This window comes from Barbatula barbatula, assembly GCF_947034865.1.
Source record: "Barbatula barbatula genome assembly, chromosome: 20".
NCBI classification, from domain to species: domain Eukaryota; kingdom Metazoa; phylum Chordata; class Actinopteri; order Cypriniformes; family Nemacheilidae; genus Barbatula; species Barbatula barbatula.
The window spans coordinates 3,563,798-3,581,340 of NC_136783.1; the positions used below are offsets into that span (position 1 = coordinate 3,563,798).

At 39.5% G+C, this 17,543-nt stretch overlaps 2 protein-coding genes across 3 annotated transcripts; both read left to right on the forward strand.

The window, feature by feature from the left end:
• The first annotated feature begins 8,244 nt into the window (after positions 1-8,244).
• On the forward strand, positions 8,245-10,387 carry rpl29 (ribosomal protein L29). Of its 2 annotated transcripts, none has more exons than XM_079483603.1 (4): positions 8,245-8,287; positions 8,546-8,595; positions 8,681-8,745; positions 10,124-10,387. In XM_079483603.1, the coding sequence occupies exons 2-4, from the start codon at positions 8,559-8,561 to the stop codon at positions 10,217-10,219; spliced, it is 198 nt and encodes a 65-aa protein (XP_079339729.1). In that variant the 5' UTR covers positions 8,245-8,287; positions 8,546-8,558; the 3' UTR covers positions 10,220-10,387. The 2 variants fall into 2 exon arrangements, with proteins under 2 accessions (XP_079339729.1, XP_079339728.1); XM_079483602.1 differs by having other exon boundaries at positions 8,247-8,287; positions 8,543-8,595.
• A 3,359-nt stretch (positions 10,388-13,746) lies between these two features.
• On the forward strand, positions 13,747-15,003 carry LOC306909738 (putative nuclease HARBI1; the record flags this gene model as incomplete). The annotated part of the gene is made up of 1 exon (XM_079483748.1): positions 13,747-15,003. The coding sequence occupies one exon, from the start codon at positions 13,747-13,749 to the stop codon at positions 15,001-15,003; it is 1,257 nt and encodes a 418-aa protein (XP_079339874.1).
• Positions 15,004-17,543: the final 2,540 nt, after the last annotated feature.

Consider the following 17,543-nt stretch of genomic DNA (forward strand, 5'->3'; position numbering starts at 1 on the left):
AAAGGAACCTGAGTGAAACCGAAAGTAGGTTTACGAGAATATCATCTACCACTTGGGCGTAGGATCATTTGGCTTTAAGCCAGTAAGAAGTCACCTATCCAGAACACCATAGCAACCGAAAACCAACAGGTAGAAAAGCTCCCAAATCAGTTTATATTGACATGTGTGCATGTGCTTGATGCTTTTTGTAAAAGCGAGTGCATTCACGCTACACATCAGTGTGTTCAATAGGTTTTGAACTCATGACCTAGAAATCAGAAATGTAGAAATCAATGGACCTCCTATTAGATTTTTAGAAACCACCAGCATTGAAAATCAACTAGTGACAAACCAGTCTGAGCCTGTTTCACAGCCTCACACGCTCGGTTATCTGTGTGTGTTTGATGAATGAACTGCCCCCTGAGTCAATGAAATCACCACGCCGGCAGCACAAAGTATAATTACAAAATAGAATCAGTTCAGCATTTTGATTTCTCAGTGTTGTTGGCACACAAAGACATCACACAGTATCGATCAATGGAGGTGTTTAACACTTTTGAGACCGCATGGACCAATCTGTCACGTTCTTATCGGAAGGAAAAGCAGGTCACCGGCTGTAACTGGGAGTGGGACTCGGATTGCTCAATAAAGGCTAGTTAAAAATACTACGCCAGTGTGTGTACGTGCCTGAGTGTGACAAAAAGCATGAGTCATCAGCCGCTCCTTACATAACTTCATTTCTCTAATCGTGCACTGATTGTACCGACTCGAATGTGTCCCATGTCTTTTACTTTTGTCTGTGAGAGTGACAATAGCACACAAGTGCTTTTTGTCGAAGGGACTTACAATAACAACAGGACCCATTAAAAGAATAGTTCACCAAAAACGGAGAAGAATTGCATCTTATGCATGTCATTCAGCGACATATGAATTTATTGGTAACCATTTTCATAGTACGTTTTTGTTTGATCTTACGACTCTGTTTGAGTCTTTTTATTTATAATAGTGATTTTGAATTTTATTGTGAAGTATGTCATTAACTAGGTCAATAGGATGACATCTTAAAAATGCGGATCTAAATCACACACGACTGTCTTACTGAGATTTGCAGGGGTGGTGACCGTCATACCCCGCATCAGTCGGATGCATGGAGGTCCCTGCCTGCAGATACAACTGGCACACATTCAGATCAACGGTTTTCATTCATTCTGCCTCTTATCCAATCACAGCGCATCTTCTGCTGATGCACTCAAACTGCATTCTGACTGGCCCCGTGCCACTCCCTGTCAATGGAGCGTTAAGCAGCTGGCCAATCAGAGACAGGTATGTGAGCTTGACAATGCATGGGATGTTGGATTCAAAGGGTGGGTCTATCAGCATGCAGGACAGAGCGCCATTGAACAGCCTTTTAACACTCAGCGCCTGGCACACAAAACATGTCTGGTGTGCAACATGTGGGTTGGCTTGGATTCCAACATGAATGTCAAGGACATGGGAGGTGACTCAAGGGGGTAAACAGCCCCCCAAGAGACCTGGTCTGCCCTATTTCCCCGGTCTGAATGGCGAAAGGCGCGTGTATGCGTGCGTACGCAAGAGTTGACTTGTGGCAGCATGCGTTTGTGTCAGAGTTTCCCTCAGACATGTCACTGAGGTTGTGCGGAGGTGCAACTTTAACAAGGCTTTGATTAAAGAAGAAAAGGAAACTCGGGCTTAATTACACTATAGCCCTGTGCTTTAATGACATCCAAATGTGCCTCTCTAACCACTGCCTCCAACAGCCACAGCTCAAAGCCCCTCCAGAGACAGACTGTAATATGACCCGCAATCTCTTTAACATAAGCCAGATGTGTAGACTGAGACTCCAGCAGGGCTGCATTCTGTTGAATGAATGTTGATGGAGGTTGTGTATGTCTGTGCTGTAGACTTGGTTTTAACTAGATTTCAAAATGTTTGGAAGGAAAAATTATTGGTGACATATGGCTACAATGTTGTGGATGGTTGCTAGGGTATTGTTATGTGGTTACTAAGGTGTGAGTGGTTATCTGAGTGCTGCCTAGTGTTTTGAGTGGTCTTTCTGGTGTTGGGAGTTGTTTTCTGGGGTGTTTTGAGTGGTTTTAGGGTGTTGCTAGGTGTTTGGGAGTTATTTTCAGAGGTTGTTCTGGTGTTGCTAAGTGTATTTGGAGAGTTTTGATTAATTGTTGTGATGTTGCTAAGGATATTTGGGTAGTTTTGTTGGGTTGTTCTGTTGTTGCTGATTGTTTTGAGGATGTTTTGATTGTTCGTTGCGGTGTTGCTAAGGGTTCTGGGTTCATTTTGATGGGTTGTTCTGTTATTGCTGAGGGTTTTTGGAGGGTTTTGATTATTTATTGAGGCGTTGCTAAGTGTTTTTGGGGTGTTGCGGTGTTAGAGTATTTCGGCTATTTGTTGTGTTTTGGAAGAGTTTTATTCAACTCACAACTTAACACTCCAAAAACACCTAGCAACACCAGAACAACCACTCAAATGCTAAGCAACACCAGAACAACCACTCAAATGCTTAGCAACACCAGAACAACCACTCAAATGCTTAGCAACACCAGAACAACCACTCAAACGCTTAGCAACACCAGAACATCCACTCGAAAGCTTAGCGACACCAGAACAGCAACTCGAACGCTTAGCAACACCAGAACAACCACTCAAATGCTTAGCAACACCAGAACAACCACTCAAACGCTTAGCAACACCAGAACAACCACTCAAATGCTTAGCAACACCAGAACAACCACTCAGATGCTTAGCAACTCCAGAACAGCCACTCAAACGCTTAGCAACTCCAGAACAGCCACTCATACGCTTAGCAACACCAGAACAACCACTCAAACGCTTAGCAACACCAGAACTGCCACTCAAACGCTTAGCAACACCAGAACATCCACTCGAAAGCTTAGCGACACCAGAACAGCAACTCGGACGCTTAGCAACACCAGAACAACCACTCAAACGCTTAGCAACACCAGAACAACCACTCAAATGCTTAGCAACACCAGAACAACCACTCAAATGCTTAGCAACACCAGAACTGCCACTCAAATGCTTAGCAACACCAGAACTGCCACTCAAACGCTTAGCAACTCCAGAACAGCCACTCAAACGCTTAGCAACTCCAGAACAGCCACTCAAACGCTTAGCAACACCAGAACAACCACTCAAACGCTTAGCAACACCAGAACAACCACTCAAACGCATAGCAACACCAGAACAACCACTCAAATGCTTAGCAACACCATAACTGCCACTCAAACGCTTAGCAACTCCAGAACAGCCACTCAAACGCTTAGCAACTCCAGAACAGCCACTCATACGCTTAGCAACACCAGAACAACCACTCAAATGCTTAGCAACACCAGAACTGCCACTCAAACGCTTAGCAACACCAGAACATCCACTCGAAAGCTTAGCGACACCAGAACAGCAACTCGAACGCTTAGCAACACCAGAACAACCACTCAAATGCTTAGCAACACCAGAACAACCACTCAAATGCTTAGCAACACCAGAACAACCACTCAAATGCTTAGCAACACCAGAACTGCCACTCAAACGCTTAGCAACTCCAGAACAGCCACTCAAACGCTTAGCAACTCCAGAACAGCCACTCAAACGCTTAGCAACACCAGAACAACCACTCAAATGCTTAGCAACACCAGAACAACCACTCAAATGCTTAGCAACACCAGAACAACCACTCAAATGCTTAGCAACACCAGAACTGCCACTCAAACGCTTAGCAACTCCAGAACAGCCACTCAAACGCTTAGCAACACCAGAACAACCACTCAAACGCTAAGCAACACCAGAGCTGCCACTCAAACGCTTAGCAACTCCAGAACAGCAACTCAAACACTTAGCAACACCAGAACAGCAACTCAAACACTTAGCAACACCAGAACAGCCACTCATACGCTTAGCAACACAAGAAAGACACCTCAAAACACCTAAAAACAATGAGCAGGACACTGTTAAAAGGTTTGGACTTTATAAAGGCTATCATCATATTCTGTACCTTTGTACAGTGAGCAGTGTGAACTGATATGTTGGTTTAAATAAGATTTGACTCTTACTGTTTTATTCATGGTCATTACTCTTACAATGTAAGCGCAGAATTGAATTAGGTTTTGATATCATGAGAGATATTAATGTTTAATCCTACTTATATTGCATGCTTTAAATGGTGCACACTTAAAGTTCAGATGCTATAAACAAACGTGTTATTTTATTATATATTACTCCTCAATTGTTATATAATTGATATGATCCAACGATCATAAGATTGTTTTGTTCAACCAGAGGACATGATTTATGATTTTTGGCTATAATATATCAGCCTAAATTTTATTGTCGGCCAATCCACCTTTATCTTGACGTCTCCATGGAGGGCTTCATTACGCAGAGTAAACTTCCTGTTTGATGATCCGCACTTCCGTTATCAGTGTCGCCATGGAGACAGGAGGCAATCAACGCCTCCACCTGCCGATCGTCAGCACCTGCGACTTATCCCCAGCAGACATAAAAGCTGGACAGAGCAGAGAGAGGGTGAGTTTCCACTCCACAAATGGGATGATATTGACCCTGGCTCTCGCTGCTATCTTTTTAAAGAGTCTGGCACCTGACGATCGACAGCCCTACCAAAGACTGGAAGAAACGACACCCACATCACCAACACAGAGCACGACTGCGCACCGTCACGGAACCGGACTTCCCACCTGGCGCCATTGTGCAGGAGCTTGTCACCTGTTCACCTTTTTGCACATGTGTTTTGAATAAACCACCCTCCGGGGCTGTTTTCAACCACAAAGTTGACTGTCTCGTGTCTTGCCCACTACAGTAACATTAACGTAAATAACATTTAAAGACAGCTCGGTCTTCGCTCTGACTACTGAATTCTGACCTCTCAAAAACACCACAACATACTGTTTACTTCATTATTTACTTTATTGTCATTGCAGTACATCACTATTGAAGCATACATACAGGGATAAGTGACATTATTATAATTGATTCATTATTTAGTTTAATATTACAGTTGCGCTGTATTCAAACAAACATGTTCACATTGGATGACACAGGAAAATCAGTATTTTGTACGTAATGTATGTATTTAAGTGTATGTTTGGCCAAGTCAGTATTGTAGCTCTATAAATAAAGGCCCGTTCAACAACACAGCCGCTGTATCGCTACAGAACCAGTCACACTGAAGCGTCCACATGTCTCCAATACTGTGTTATTGGATAAAAGATCCAACGCAATGTGATCAGGTTTATTTATATCTGGTGTAGTGGGTATCAACATCTTTCCGTTAGATTGTGAATCTCCTGTTAAGAACACTGGACTCAAATGTGAACTGTTGATGGCAAAGAATTCGTCCAATGTTAACACTGCGCATAAATATAAAGCTCTTGGCCGTCTACATACATAAGACTATATATCAGATGTCCCTGCTGGCTGGAGTTTAATGTCATCATCCCAGTAGATGTCGCTGCCCAACTTCTTATAGTGAGAAACAACGTTTATTTTTACGGTCTAGGTTCAAAACTGATGCCCGTGCGGCCCCTGTGAAGTAACTGCCCTTTGACATTTTGCTGTTTTAAATGACATAAATGGACTATATATGGACTAGTTTGATGCACTTATGTATGTTGTTGCCTATGTTGTTATAATTGCTTCCAATGTTTCCTCATCTGTAAGTCGCTTTGGATAATGACTAAATGTAAATGTATTATAAAGTACGTTTAAAAGCTTTAAAGCTAACTTTGTAACTAAAGGGATCAAGCGGCGAACCGGAAGTCTTAAGCATTAGCCCTAAGCTCATACGCAAGGCATAATGGGTAATTTCGTGCGTTGTGAAAAAGGTGGATACCGATAACATTATGGGATCATTACAATTATCGTCCGATAATTTATCGCGCATCCCTAATCGTCAGTCTAGCACTGAATCACTGCACGAATCCCCACTCGTGGGATGGCAGAGAAGTGGAAACTAATAATATCATTCCAGTGAAGTATTATTTTAATGGATAGGGTGAAATCAATGTAGCAGCAGCCACAAAGGATTATGGGATATTTGTGGTATTGTATAGATGAAAGCACATGGTGTGTGTTTGTGGGGGGGGGGGGGGGGGGTTCTGGGATCTCTACTGTATCGTAGTGGCGTAGAGAACCTTTAACGCAATGCTTTTCTCTCAAGGGAACTCTTATGTAAGAGGGAGATGAGTTTGTGATGCTATATTGGGAACTAGACTGGACTTTTTTTAACGGCCGTTGTGACTTTAAGAATTGATTCTTAAAACTGTTTGCATCACGTTGCCGTATTTTTATCAAGTACATGTCTATAACATTCCAGATAAAAAGGTTTCAACTGTATTCAGTGTGCTTAATGTGGACTCCGCTCTACATACTAAAGGTCTTAAAGGCTCACTTGATGTTTTTATGAATCCTTAGGACATCATTGATGATAAGGTGTTTTATGTCAGTACAGATAAAAAGGTAATTGCGAGTTAAGGCGAGCATTTCACATTATGAACTGTATTTGGAATCAGCTGCTATGATGCGAGTTTGCCTTCAGTGTGTTCAGATGTGAAAGCATTCAGCCTCTTTCAGTGAGACATGTTTATGTTAGAGGGAGACTTGTCACTCTGCTGAGCAGGGATGCTCGGTGGTCTAAATTTAGAGCATTGAAGTCCACGCATATGATTATTGAAGGCAATGTGAGCCAGGCCCGAGTAGAAGCGTGATTGCTTTGAGATAAGGGGGATCGGGGGGGCTAAAGTCATCGTTCTGTGAAAACGATTATATTACGCACAAACCATTCAACGGGCAGTATTGACTCAATACTGTAAATGCTCACGAAAGCATCTCTTATTTATTCACCATGAGTGCTGTTGCTATATTTGACTGATATTTTCACACTGATAGAAATAACCTCAATCACCTTAAAGAATTCAGACACAAAAAATGTGTTTAGATGTACAGTCAGCTTGCCATTACTGTGTGATCAGGACATCACACATATAATAATTACCTTAGGCCTGTAATACACCTGTGTACATAGCATACGTGAATGTGTTTTTTCATAGAATACAGTCATTCTGTCCTGTTTGTATTTTGTATTTATTTTACACAAATATTAATGGATAATTGAATTCAATTATATTAATGCATATTAACAATCTAGTTACTCTCATTATATTATAATATGTTTTGTTAGATTTGAATCACTGCTGTTTCAGATTCAGATTTTTTTCTCCATCATTCCGCTGCATGTTGAAAATTAGCTGAACAACACGGACATCTGCTGGAAGTGGTCAGTACTGCATCATCAACACGTAACTCGATATTAATGTTCATTTTGCCTTTTAATCGTTGTAATAACTACTCTAGTTACTGTAGTTGTGGTCAATAATAAATACTATTAAATATTGAATCAGTAAATATGGGTTCTACTGTCAAAAGCGTATAAGCACAAATCTATTTTGCTTGAGTGGTTTTAAAAATATAATGAATGTGGCTCAGTAAATAGCACAGGAAAAGATTATATTTAAAAACAGTTATAAGATTATAAAGTTCTTTGCGTGCTTTAAATGGTGCACACTTAAAGTTCAGATGCTATAAACAAACGTGTTATTTTATTATATATTACTCCTCAATTGTTATATAATTGATATGATCCAACGATCATAAGATTGTTTTGTTCAACCAGAGGACATGATTTATGATTAGTGGCTATAATATATCAGCCTTAATTTTATTATCGGACAATAAAAAAAAAACGTATATTTACTTCATATAATCCTTTTAAATCATTTAACAGATTTTTTGCAGTGGGAAATTTTTAAAAAGGTGATTAAAAGTCCAACAGTTAATTCCTCAGAAATATACTTATATTATTTACGCTTATGAATATAAATGGAAAAATAATTATTCAATTAACTAATATATATTTGTATTATACACGTAATATTTTTGATGAATTCTAACAGAAATGTTTGAGATACTCAGATTAACTCACTATATTTTACTTACATTTACACAATTTAAATAGTATATTGCTTTCACAGCTTCAAACTGTACTCCTTTTCTGTGTTAAATTGTGTAGGGTGTTTTTGTATTAAAACGTTTTGTTACATGCTACCGTCAAAAATGTGTTTTGTTTACGTCTTCTGAAAAAGTCGTGTTGAGTTTCCCTCCACATCCCGTCACGTTGACTTTTATTTCCCACAATGCTTTGCTCTGTCTTTCTCTTCCGGTTGTCGTGCGCTTCGTGTGGCAGGTATTGAATTTATCTCCGTATAGGAAGACAATCTAACTCAATCCTTTAGAAATGGAAATGATCATTTACTCATCAGCTCTGTAACCTGTTTCTCGTCCCTATTTACGCAACAAATGTTTGATATTTTGGATGATGAGTGAATAGTTTTGCCATATATTGTAGTTCATTAGCTTCTGATGTAGCTGGTCGCGGCGCGCGCTTCAGAGAATCCAATGTCCGTTTAATCTGATCTGTGAATTTGTTTTCTTGTGTTAGCAGACAGTGATCAGAAATGGCGAAGTCAAAGAACCACACCACACACAACCAGTGTAAGAGTGATGCTTCATGTTTGCCTCAATGCATTGTGGTTAAGGTCTTGTATTGTTTTGTAACTTTGTCGGTTTTTGTGTGCAGCTCGCAAGTGGCACAGAAATGGCATCAAGAAGCCCAGAACTGATCGCTATGAGTCTCTGAGGGGGGTAAGTGGCTGAACAGAACTCGTTCACTCCGTCTCATACGAACACTCATCTTTAACTCATTGATCTTTAATGGAGAATTCCCACCAATACTTTGACTGAATCTGATGCTCATATCCTGGTGAAACAAACTCTTCCTCACATGTGATCTGCATGTCATCAGATGGGTGTTGAGTTCTTTTGTTATGTGCTAGATTCATCTTGTATGCACAATAAACGTCTGTGTATCTCATACGACTTCTTTAGGTACCTTTATATAACTTTCAAAGATTTTGACATTAAATTGTAATGTTGCAAGAATAATGTCATGCTGTTAAAATGGCCATCATTGTGGGTAGAAAACCCAATTATTAGTTTAAGGGCATAATTACTTAAAGTGTCAATGCAATAATCAAGACAATATTTTTACATTGTTATTGGAAGTTAAAGGAACTGTTCCCCCCTAAAAATGAGAAGTTTGTCATTTACTCGCCCTCAGGTTTGACATAAAGAGGGTGAATAAATGAGTTTGTTTACACACACAAAATAAACGGATATCTATCGAGATCAGCTAGAAAAAAGAAACCTGTTAGGATGCATGGCAATAAACCCGCTACACAAAAAACGCATTTACACGGAAGTTTGAGACTTGCCGGGTTTCTTGCAGTGACGTCCTCGACGATAATCTGTTTAGTCAGAAGCTGTATTTTTATATCTCTTATGTCCGCAGAACATTTGTACATCATCTGCATGATTCAAGAGCGGACTTTCATATGTTATTTTACTATTATACTTTTAAACAAAACAGAGAGAAAACAGGTAAAGGTGTTTACATGCAGCTTGAAATCAGAGTAATGGACAAAAAACTTTTCCCTAAGCTGTTTATGACCTAACCTCGATAAAAGAAAACCGTTTTACGCATTTACGCGACCTTCCATATATCATAAGCATAATCCGTGTAAGATTGTGCATTAAACGTGCTCGATGACAGAATTTTCCATTTTGGACGATACATTTGGGTCATACTACAGTGAATCTATTTATTCTAGTTCCACATATTTTTGGGCTCTCTCAAAAATGATTACTATCCCAAGTTCATTCTTGCTTAAAGATTTATTGAAAGGATTCCCCATTTATTTTACTTTGCCCGTAAATTACTATTGGAGTTTCAGCTGATCCTTGCCCATGTTTTTACTGCTTCTGTTGTCTCGGTGTAAATAAAAATGGTGTTTGTATCATGTTTTAAGTTTTCTTCCATATTGATATTGTTGTTTCTAAATCTTTGACAACTAACAGTGTCCATTTGACAAATTTTTAAACATTGCATCTTATCTGTTTGGCACCAGTTCATTAATTGTATTGTAATTTTTTTTATGTATTAATGTTTTCTTTTTGTCAACAGATTGACCAAAAGTTTCTGAAGAACATGCGCTTCGCTAAAAAACACAATAAGAAGGGGATGAAGGCTGCTATCGCAAAGAAACCAGCTTCTAAATAGATGACAGACCCCTGAAGAGTAAATGATGTACAGATGTTCTGAAAAAAGGACTTGATACCATCAAAATAAAGCCACGCTTTGTTAATGAAACATTACTCGCTCTTATTTTGCTTACCTTAACCCTTTGCTGGGTGGACTGCTCTATAAACTTGTTCTAGTTTATCATTGGTCAGTGGTCATGTTGAATTTGTTTATAGTCTGTCACAAGATTAAGGTTCAGTTTTGGATGATGGCAGCTCAGTGTCTGTTATTGCAATCTGGGATCTGCAAGCAAATAAGTTTGCCACAAAAATTTAAGGGATTTTTAATAGTGTGCTTGCTTTGATAAACAATATGAAGATTTGGACATTTATGTCTTGTTTCATAAGGATGCGTGTCCTCGCACACTTGTCAAATTAATTTGAAAAAAATCACTACAAAAGCAATAGGTTTTCAGCACGTCGTGCTCGAAACCCTAATGATTTCTACATGATTTAAGAGGTTAAAAGTTTGTTACTTTCTACACTTGACAATGCCAAGAGATAAACAAATATAAAGAGTATGAGTAATCCCCTGGGATCGAACCCACGACCTCGGCTTTGTTGGCACCATGCTCTAACCACTGAGCTGCAGGAAAGCTTAAACACCACATATTTGATTGAAGATGCAGCTGTTGCCATTCATTTTAATAACAGACATTGGCTGACGCAAAGAATCGTGGGTTATCATTAGCAACGAAGGATACAGCTCATGTATCCTCTGAATTCCTGTCAAAGAAGGTCGCATTTGAAAGGTGCCTCCGGAGAGTCCTACCTGATTTTATGAAACGAGACCGACTCGATGATGTAGCAGCCTTCGAATAAGACCTCTGGGGGACGCGGCCTCATGAAATGAGACACAGCCAGTGAATGTGATTTAACCACGATAAGGTTTACTGCTGGATCTACATGGACGCATTTCAAGCATTTTTGTTACTGTGCAGATAAGCTGAATAGTAAAAGTGAAACATAAGCGAGTTTGCTTTCTGCTCTGAAAGGCTTCATTACTGGCATTTCTGTCCAGTGCTGATGCTGAGTTCAATGTGACTCAAAAATAGTGTGATGACTAGGGATCCAGAATGGTCTGCTTTAATCTCAAAGTAGTAATAGCAGTAATAATAATAGTAAAACTAGGTTTATTGTTGCAAGATCTTGCAGAAGCTGCATTTTATGTGTTAATCACATTGGCAGTATGATTCCACAAACTAACGTTTCAATGTATCCTATAAAACAAAACATTACCGTAATAGTCAATTTTGCAGTCAATGTTCTCATCTCCATCTTCAGCATCCTCATCTTTGTCAATGTGTCCATCTGTTTCTGCACATTCATATTCTGTTATACAGTTTTTCTATATGTGTTTTGAAAAACAAATATTTAAGGTTGTATGCAGTTGTGATAAAACAATGAGCCCCAAGAAGCAATGCATTTTATAACAGCTTAGGGAGTTATAGTCATAACTATTCAGGTTCCTCGCAGACTTGGTGGGTGTTATAGTTGAGGATCCGAGCTGATTGGTATGGTGGTGTTCGATTGTATGGGTGGCCGGTATAACTAAGAGTTCTGTCTTGGAGAGGTTGAGTTCTAGATGATGCTCTTTCATCCAAGAAGAGAGCAGAAGGCAAGCAGAGACACTGGCAGAGGTGGTGGGGTCATCTGGCTGAAAAGAGAAATAAAACAGTGTATCATCTGCATAAAAATGGTATGAGAACCAATGTGCCTTAATAATTGGACCCAGGGGGGTGACAGTATAGAAAAGAGGAGAGGAGCAAGAACTGATCCCTGAGGAACTCCAGTTGTCAGCTGGTGAGATCTGGATCTGCCTCTGAGATAAACGTCAAACCAGTTGAGTGCAGTTGCAGAGATGCATTAGTTGGTGTTCTTCTCGGAATGATTTGTTTCGTGCTTCGTTTAATTCTTTGAAACTGATCAGATATAGTCTAAAGGAGTTTGGTTGTTTTTAATTATCGATTTTAACTGGTTTAGTTTATTTTGTACGTTTTCTGATCAGGAGAAAGACTATCTTTAAATAGTCTTTCCATAGTTCTCCATTTTGTATGGGTATATCCTGGTTTGGTTGTTTATTTAGACTATTAATAATAATAATCAATTCTGGGAATAGAGTCTTGGATTTCGTTGAGAGTGTTGTTAAGGCAGTGTTGTTTTTTTGTACATTTACATTTACTCATTTGGCAGACGCTTTTATCCAAAGCGACTTACAAGTAGTTTTATACAGTGGCACATTACTGCAGAGCAATCAGGGGTAAGGTGACTTGCTCAAGGGCCCTTCAGTCATGACCTGCTGACACTGAGATTAGAACCAGCAACCTTCTGATCACAAGCCCAACACTCTAACCACAGCCTGTTGTGATATTAAACTAGTAAAAAAGGCAATTACAGATATCAAGAATTACGTCTTTTACTAGTTGAAATTCAATCGTTGATATTAAGAATACACATTTTTGCGAGTGATTGCGTGATTGTTGATATCAAGAAATAACATTTGTACTAGTAAAAATGTAACTACTGATATCCAAAATAGCAATTGTTACTAGTCCAAATTCACATGCTCCCGAGAATTATTAAAAGCTCATTCGGCTTGCCATAGACGCCGCAGATTGCAAAAACAGCGTTGAAATTAAAAGATGATGAAATAATGAAAGTTCCATTTGGAAAAGGAAAGGCCAAATCATTAATTTGGAAAGTATTAAATGACGTATGGCAGAAGAAGTGGGACACAGACGAGAAAGGGAGACACTAATACAGCATACAGAAATCAATTAAGAGGAAGATTTTTAAAGGGAAATGTAGAAGAGATGAAGTGCTTTTTTCAAGAATAAGGCTTGGAAATACTGGGTTAAAATCAACGATGTATTTAATGTCAAAATGTGTGTCTGATAAATGTGAGGTTTGTAATGTCACTGAAAATGTCGAGCATGTTATCATGAAATGTAGTAAGTATGATTCTGAGAGGAACATTTTACGTTACAAGATATACGAACTTGGTCGGGGATGGAATATAGAAGGGATTTTAGGGATGAGTGAGGAAACAGGGGAGTGTTGTAGAGCTCTCGTTGACTTTCTTAAATCTACAGGGTTATACCTCAACATATAGGATTTGTATTTTATTTTTATAATTATTTTATATATATATATATATATATATATATATATTTCATTATTATCTCTCACTGGAGTACTAAAGAATTGATATTATACACTCCGGTACAGTAGGTGGCGGTATGCACCTGAATAAGCTGGTTGCGACCCGCCATAAAATGTAAAGAAGAAGATAGACGCCGCTGGACACCATTGTTGACATATTGGGAAAGGGCGTGAGGTTAGGGACCCTTTGAGGTCGGTGGGGCATTACACCAAATATTTAATTTCACTTATTGCACAGATTCATCACCCATGTGGCTAAATATACAGTAGGTGGCGGTAATACTCCTAAGGAGGGAACGGACAGTAAAGAAAAGAAGAAGACGCCGCGTCACGCCCACAACAACAATGGCGGACTACGCGCTAGTGTTCGTGTTGCAGAAGCTGCTGGGCTTATTAGCTTTACTACAGCAAAACCTTCAGCTTCTTTGCTACTGCGGTGAGCAACAACTGATCGTGGAAAACAACATACGCCACATGCTTTTAGGTCCACCGCGGAGGACAACGAGGAGGGCAACCAGGAGAAGGTTTTGGGTCAGACCCGGCAGAAGCAGCAGTTGGTGGGACAACTTTGTTAATGGCGTTGTTGTGGAAGACGAATGGAGGGAGAACTTTCGCATGTCCAAAGCATCTCTTGTCGCCCTTAGCGAAGAACTTAGTCCGTATATCGAAGGGCAAACGACAAACATGAGGGCACCGATCCAGACGCTTAAAAAAGTTGCGTTAACGCTTAATTACTTGAGCGACGAGGGGCAGCTACAGAAGACCGCTAACGCATTTGGCGTGTCGCGACAGGCTGTGTCCGTTGTTGTCAGGCACACATGCCAAGCGATCGCTGTCCACCTGGGTCCGAAATACATCAAGTTGCCGTTCACGGAATCCGAGGCCGAGGATCTGGTTTTGGGCTTCCATCGCGCGCATGGCATGCCGCAGTGTTTGGGGGCGCTCGACGGCACCCACATTGAAATCAAGCAGCCATCCAACGTCACCAACTCAATGGACTACATCAACATGAAAGGTAAACACTCGCTTAACGTACAGGCGGTGTGTGATTATAAGTACAGATTTATAGATGTTGTGATAAAGTGGCCTGGGAGTGTACACGATGCACAGATTTTTGCTCAATCGAAGCTCAACTCGTACTTTAAGACTGGCAAGATCCCTCCTCTGAAAAAGCAGATCGTGGACAACGAGGACGCCGTGCCCATTTTTGTTCTTGGTGACCCGGCTTACCCTCTTCTGCCTCACTTGATGAAGGAATATTCAAACGGTGGATCCACACCTCAGGAACAGTGCTTTGGGCGATGTTTGTGTAGGGCACGGACGGTTATTGAGCGTGCATTTGGTCGCCTCAAAGCCAGATTTGCTGCACTGAAAAGGCCTATGGACATCAACTTGCAGGACCTGCCCCATGTCATTTACGCCTGCTTTGTGCTTCACAATTTGTGTGAGGACAGTATGGAGAATGTGGCTGAACACTCCGTGTTGGGAGCAATGCAAGGTGATGGAGACTCGCAGCCTCCTACGCAATGCAACAACTGCCTCACAGACTGTCACGAGGGAGAGAGAGTGAGGAGAGTGATCACGAAGTACCTTGACCCTTAACAAAGACTGGCCAGCGAGATGCGTTTTTCTTTTGTTTTAAGTGTGCAAATGTGAATTTTATAATGCTTATGTTGTGACTGCGGGATGTGTGTCCAGTGTAAATAAACAAATGATTACGACTCTTTTTCCAGAACTCTTATTGGAAAACCAACCATTTGGTTAAAGGAGAGTGCTCACAAACACAGTGGCCAAGAAGAGTAACTCATCTACAAGTATTTTAGTACATTCTCCAAATGTGAATTCTATAATCATTAAACAAAGATCCCTTGCTTTGCACACTGTGGCTATATGAGATGAAATGTTTTTACTGCACTTATGCTTTTTGTTGACCTTATGTTGTTCCAATTGCTGCTATTGTTTACCTCATTTGTAAGTGGCTTTGGATAAAAGAGTCTGCTAAATGATTAAATGTAACTTTTGTGTGGAATATGTGTAAAGTGTAATGAACTAATGACTGCAACCACTTTTCAGAAATGTTTTTTTATTAAAATGAAGCTTCTGCAGAGAACAAGATATTTTGAGTAATGACCCCCATTGACTTCCCTTGTATGGACACAAAAACACTGAGCATTTCTCAAAATGGAGAAATGAGTCACAGGGAAAAAAATATGACAGATTTTATTTTTGGCTGAACAATCATTTTATACTAATAAATGCTTCCTTAGGAATTCATCTCTTCAAAGTTCATTAATATCGTTGAAAGAAACACAAGGGTTTTTATTTAAGCCAACATGTAAAGTGTTTGAATGCGAAAGAACTTTAAAAATTTCATGTTAATGATACATTTTAATTAATACAAAATTATATATCGCTGATGTCCTTTGGAAACCTTGTATCTCCGTATTTGGTGATTAAATTTTTTTGCCATAAATCATTATTATTAGGCACCCTTTATGTTTGTCTCTAGGTTTTTCAAGTATTTAACCCCCCAAAAAATTCAAAAGTGCTAATTCAAAAGACAAGCCTCATATGTGCTGTTATTTATCTTAATTTCCTCAAATTTGAAAAGTGTCTTCCATTTGCTCTCTGATCTCTGTAAGTGCCGTGAGATCAAGTAACACACACTTCATATCCCAGACTGCTCTCAAGAGTCTAGAAATGTTTCTCACTTTGTGCTTTTTTTGTACGCGCATTTCAACAAGTATTTTTAGATTAAATTTTAATTACCCAAATGTTTGATTCATATTTTTATATCTTATAAACACCCATAAATCACAGGAAGTCTTGTAAAGCGTAATAGAATATACAGATGACAGAAGTCATACCATAATGTACACACTGATGGGAAGTTCGAAGCATTTTTGAGATGGTGATGTTTGAATCTTTTTTCGAGTCATGTCGTTAAATTAATGTTGTATGTTAATAGCCAAATTACCCCATAACGTTTATTTATGCTAGTTTTGATCAGATTAATAATAAGAAATAACTTGCAGTTGTATAAGAGAAACAGAGTCATCTATAGTTCCTGACAGCCAAGCTGTACAAGAAATAAAAACGATTATAGCTCTTCATGCCCGAGTCATTCGTTCTTCAGGAACCCACAGTTCACCCACAGACTCGCTCTTTCTTTTGTCACGTGATACGACACATGCGCGTATAATGTTTTACATGTCTCCCCTTATACATATTCATGTACGTCAGTATTTAACTCTTGGATTTGATGCCTTTCTGCAGTGTTATGTATTTATGATTCATCAAGTATGCAATAAAGTTTTACAGGTTGTTTTTCTAACTAAAAAGTCTCATGCAGTTGACCAAATATCATTTAATGTGCAATAATTTAATAAGAGATCACTCGTGTAATATTATGCAATGGACATAAACAATTAATGTAGTCTACTAGTGTTGCATATTGTTTATATTTTGCCAGTTCGTAGGCATAGTTGTTTATTAAGATAAATTAAAAACACAAGAAACATTTATGAATATACTGGCAGAAAAAGAACAGAACGGTACGTTTTAGAGAAGATGTTTATTGCACGTATCTTTTTATCATTTGATCATATCTCATATACCTACAATACAACATATAACACGCACAGCATGCATCACTGATCCGGGAAGCGGTCACGTAACGTTAAAGACTCGGACCCGAAGACTCCGGTACAGGCAGACAAATAGACTCGGACCCGAAGACTCCGGTACAGGCAGACAAATAGACTCGGACCCGAAGACTCCGGTACAGGCAGACAAATAGACTCGGACCCGAAGACTCCGGTACAGGCAGACAAATAGACTCGGACCCGAAGACTCCGGTACAGGCAAACAAACAGACTCGGATACGATCACTCGAGACACGAACGTATCACTTCTATTGCTGGTGCTGTGTTGCACATGCGCAGTCAACATGAACGAATCACTCCTTGAGTCATGTTAAAGATTCGAATCGTTCATGAACGACCCATCACGTTTATTATAAAAAGGCTTGAACATGGCATTTGTGTTGTTTGTGCTCGAATTAAATCCCGTTAAAATAGCTTTTTTATTAATGTGCAAAGTTCCATACATTTATGCGATAGCACAATGAAATTCTTAACAGA

Coding starts and splice junctions, on each gene's coding strand:
- rpl29 (XM_079483603.1), top strand. CDS start 8,559: ATGGCGAAGTCAAAGAACCACACCACACACAACCAGT. Junction 8,596..8,680: donor CCACACCACACACAACCAGT/GTAAGAGTGATG, acceptor TTTTGTGTGCAG/CTCGCAAGTGGCACAGAAAT. Junction 8,746..10,123: donor GCTATGAGTCTCTGAGGGGG/GTAAGTGGCTGA, acceptor TTTTGTCAACAG/ATTGACCAAAAGTTTCTGAA.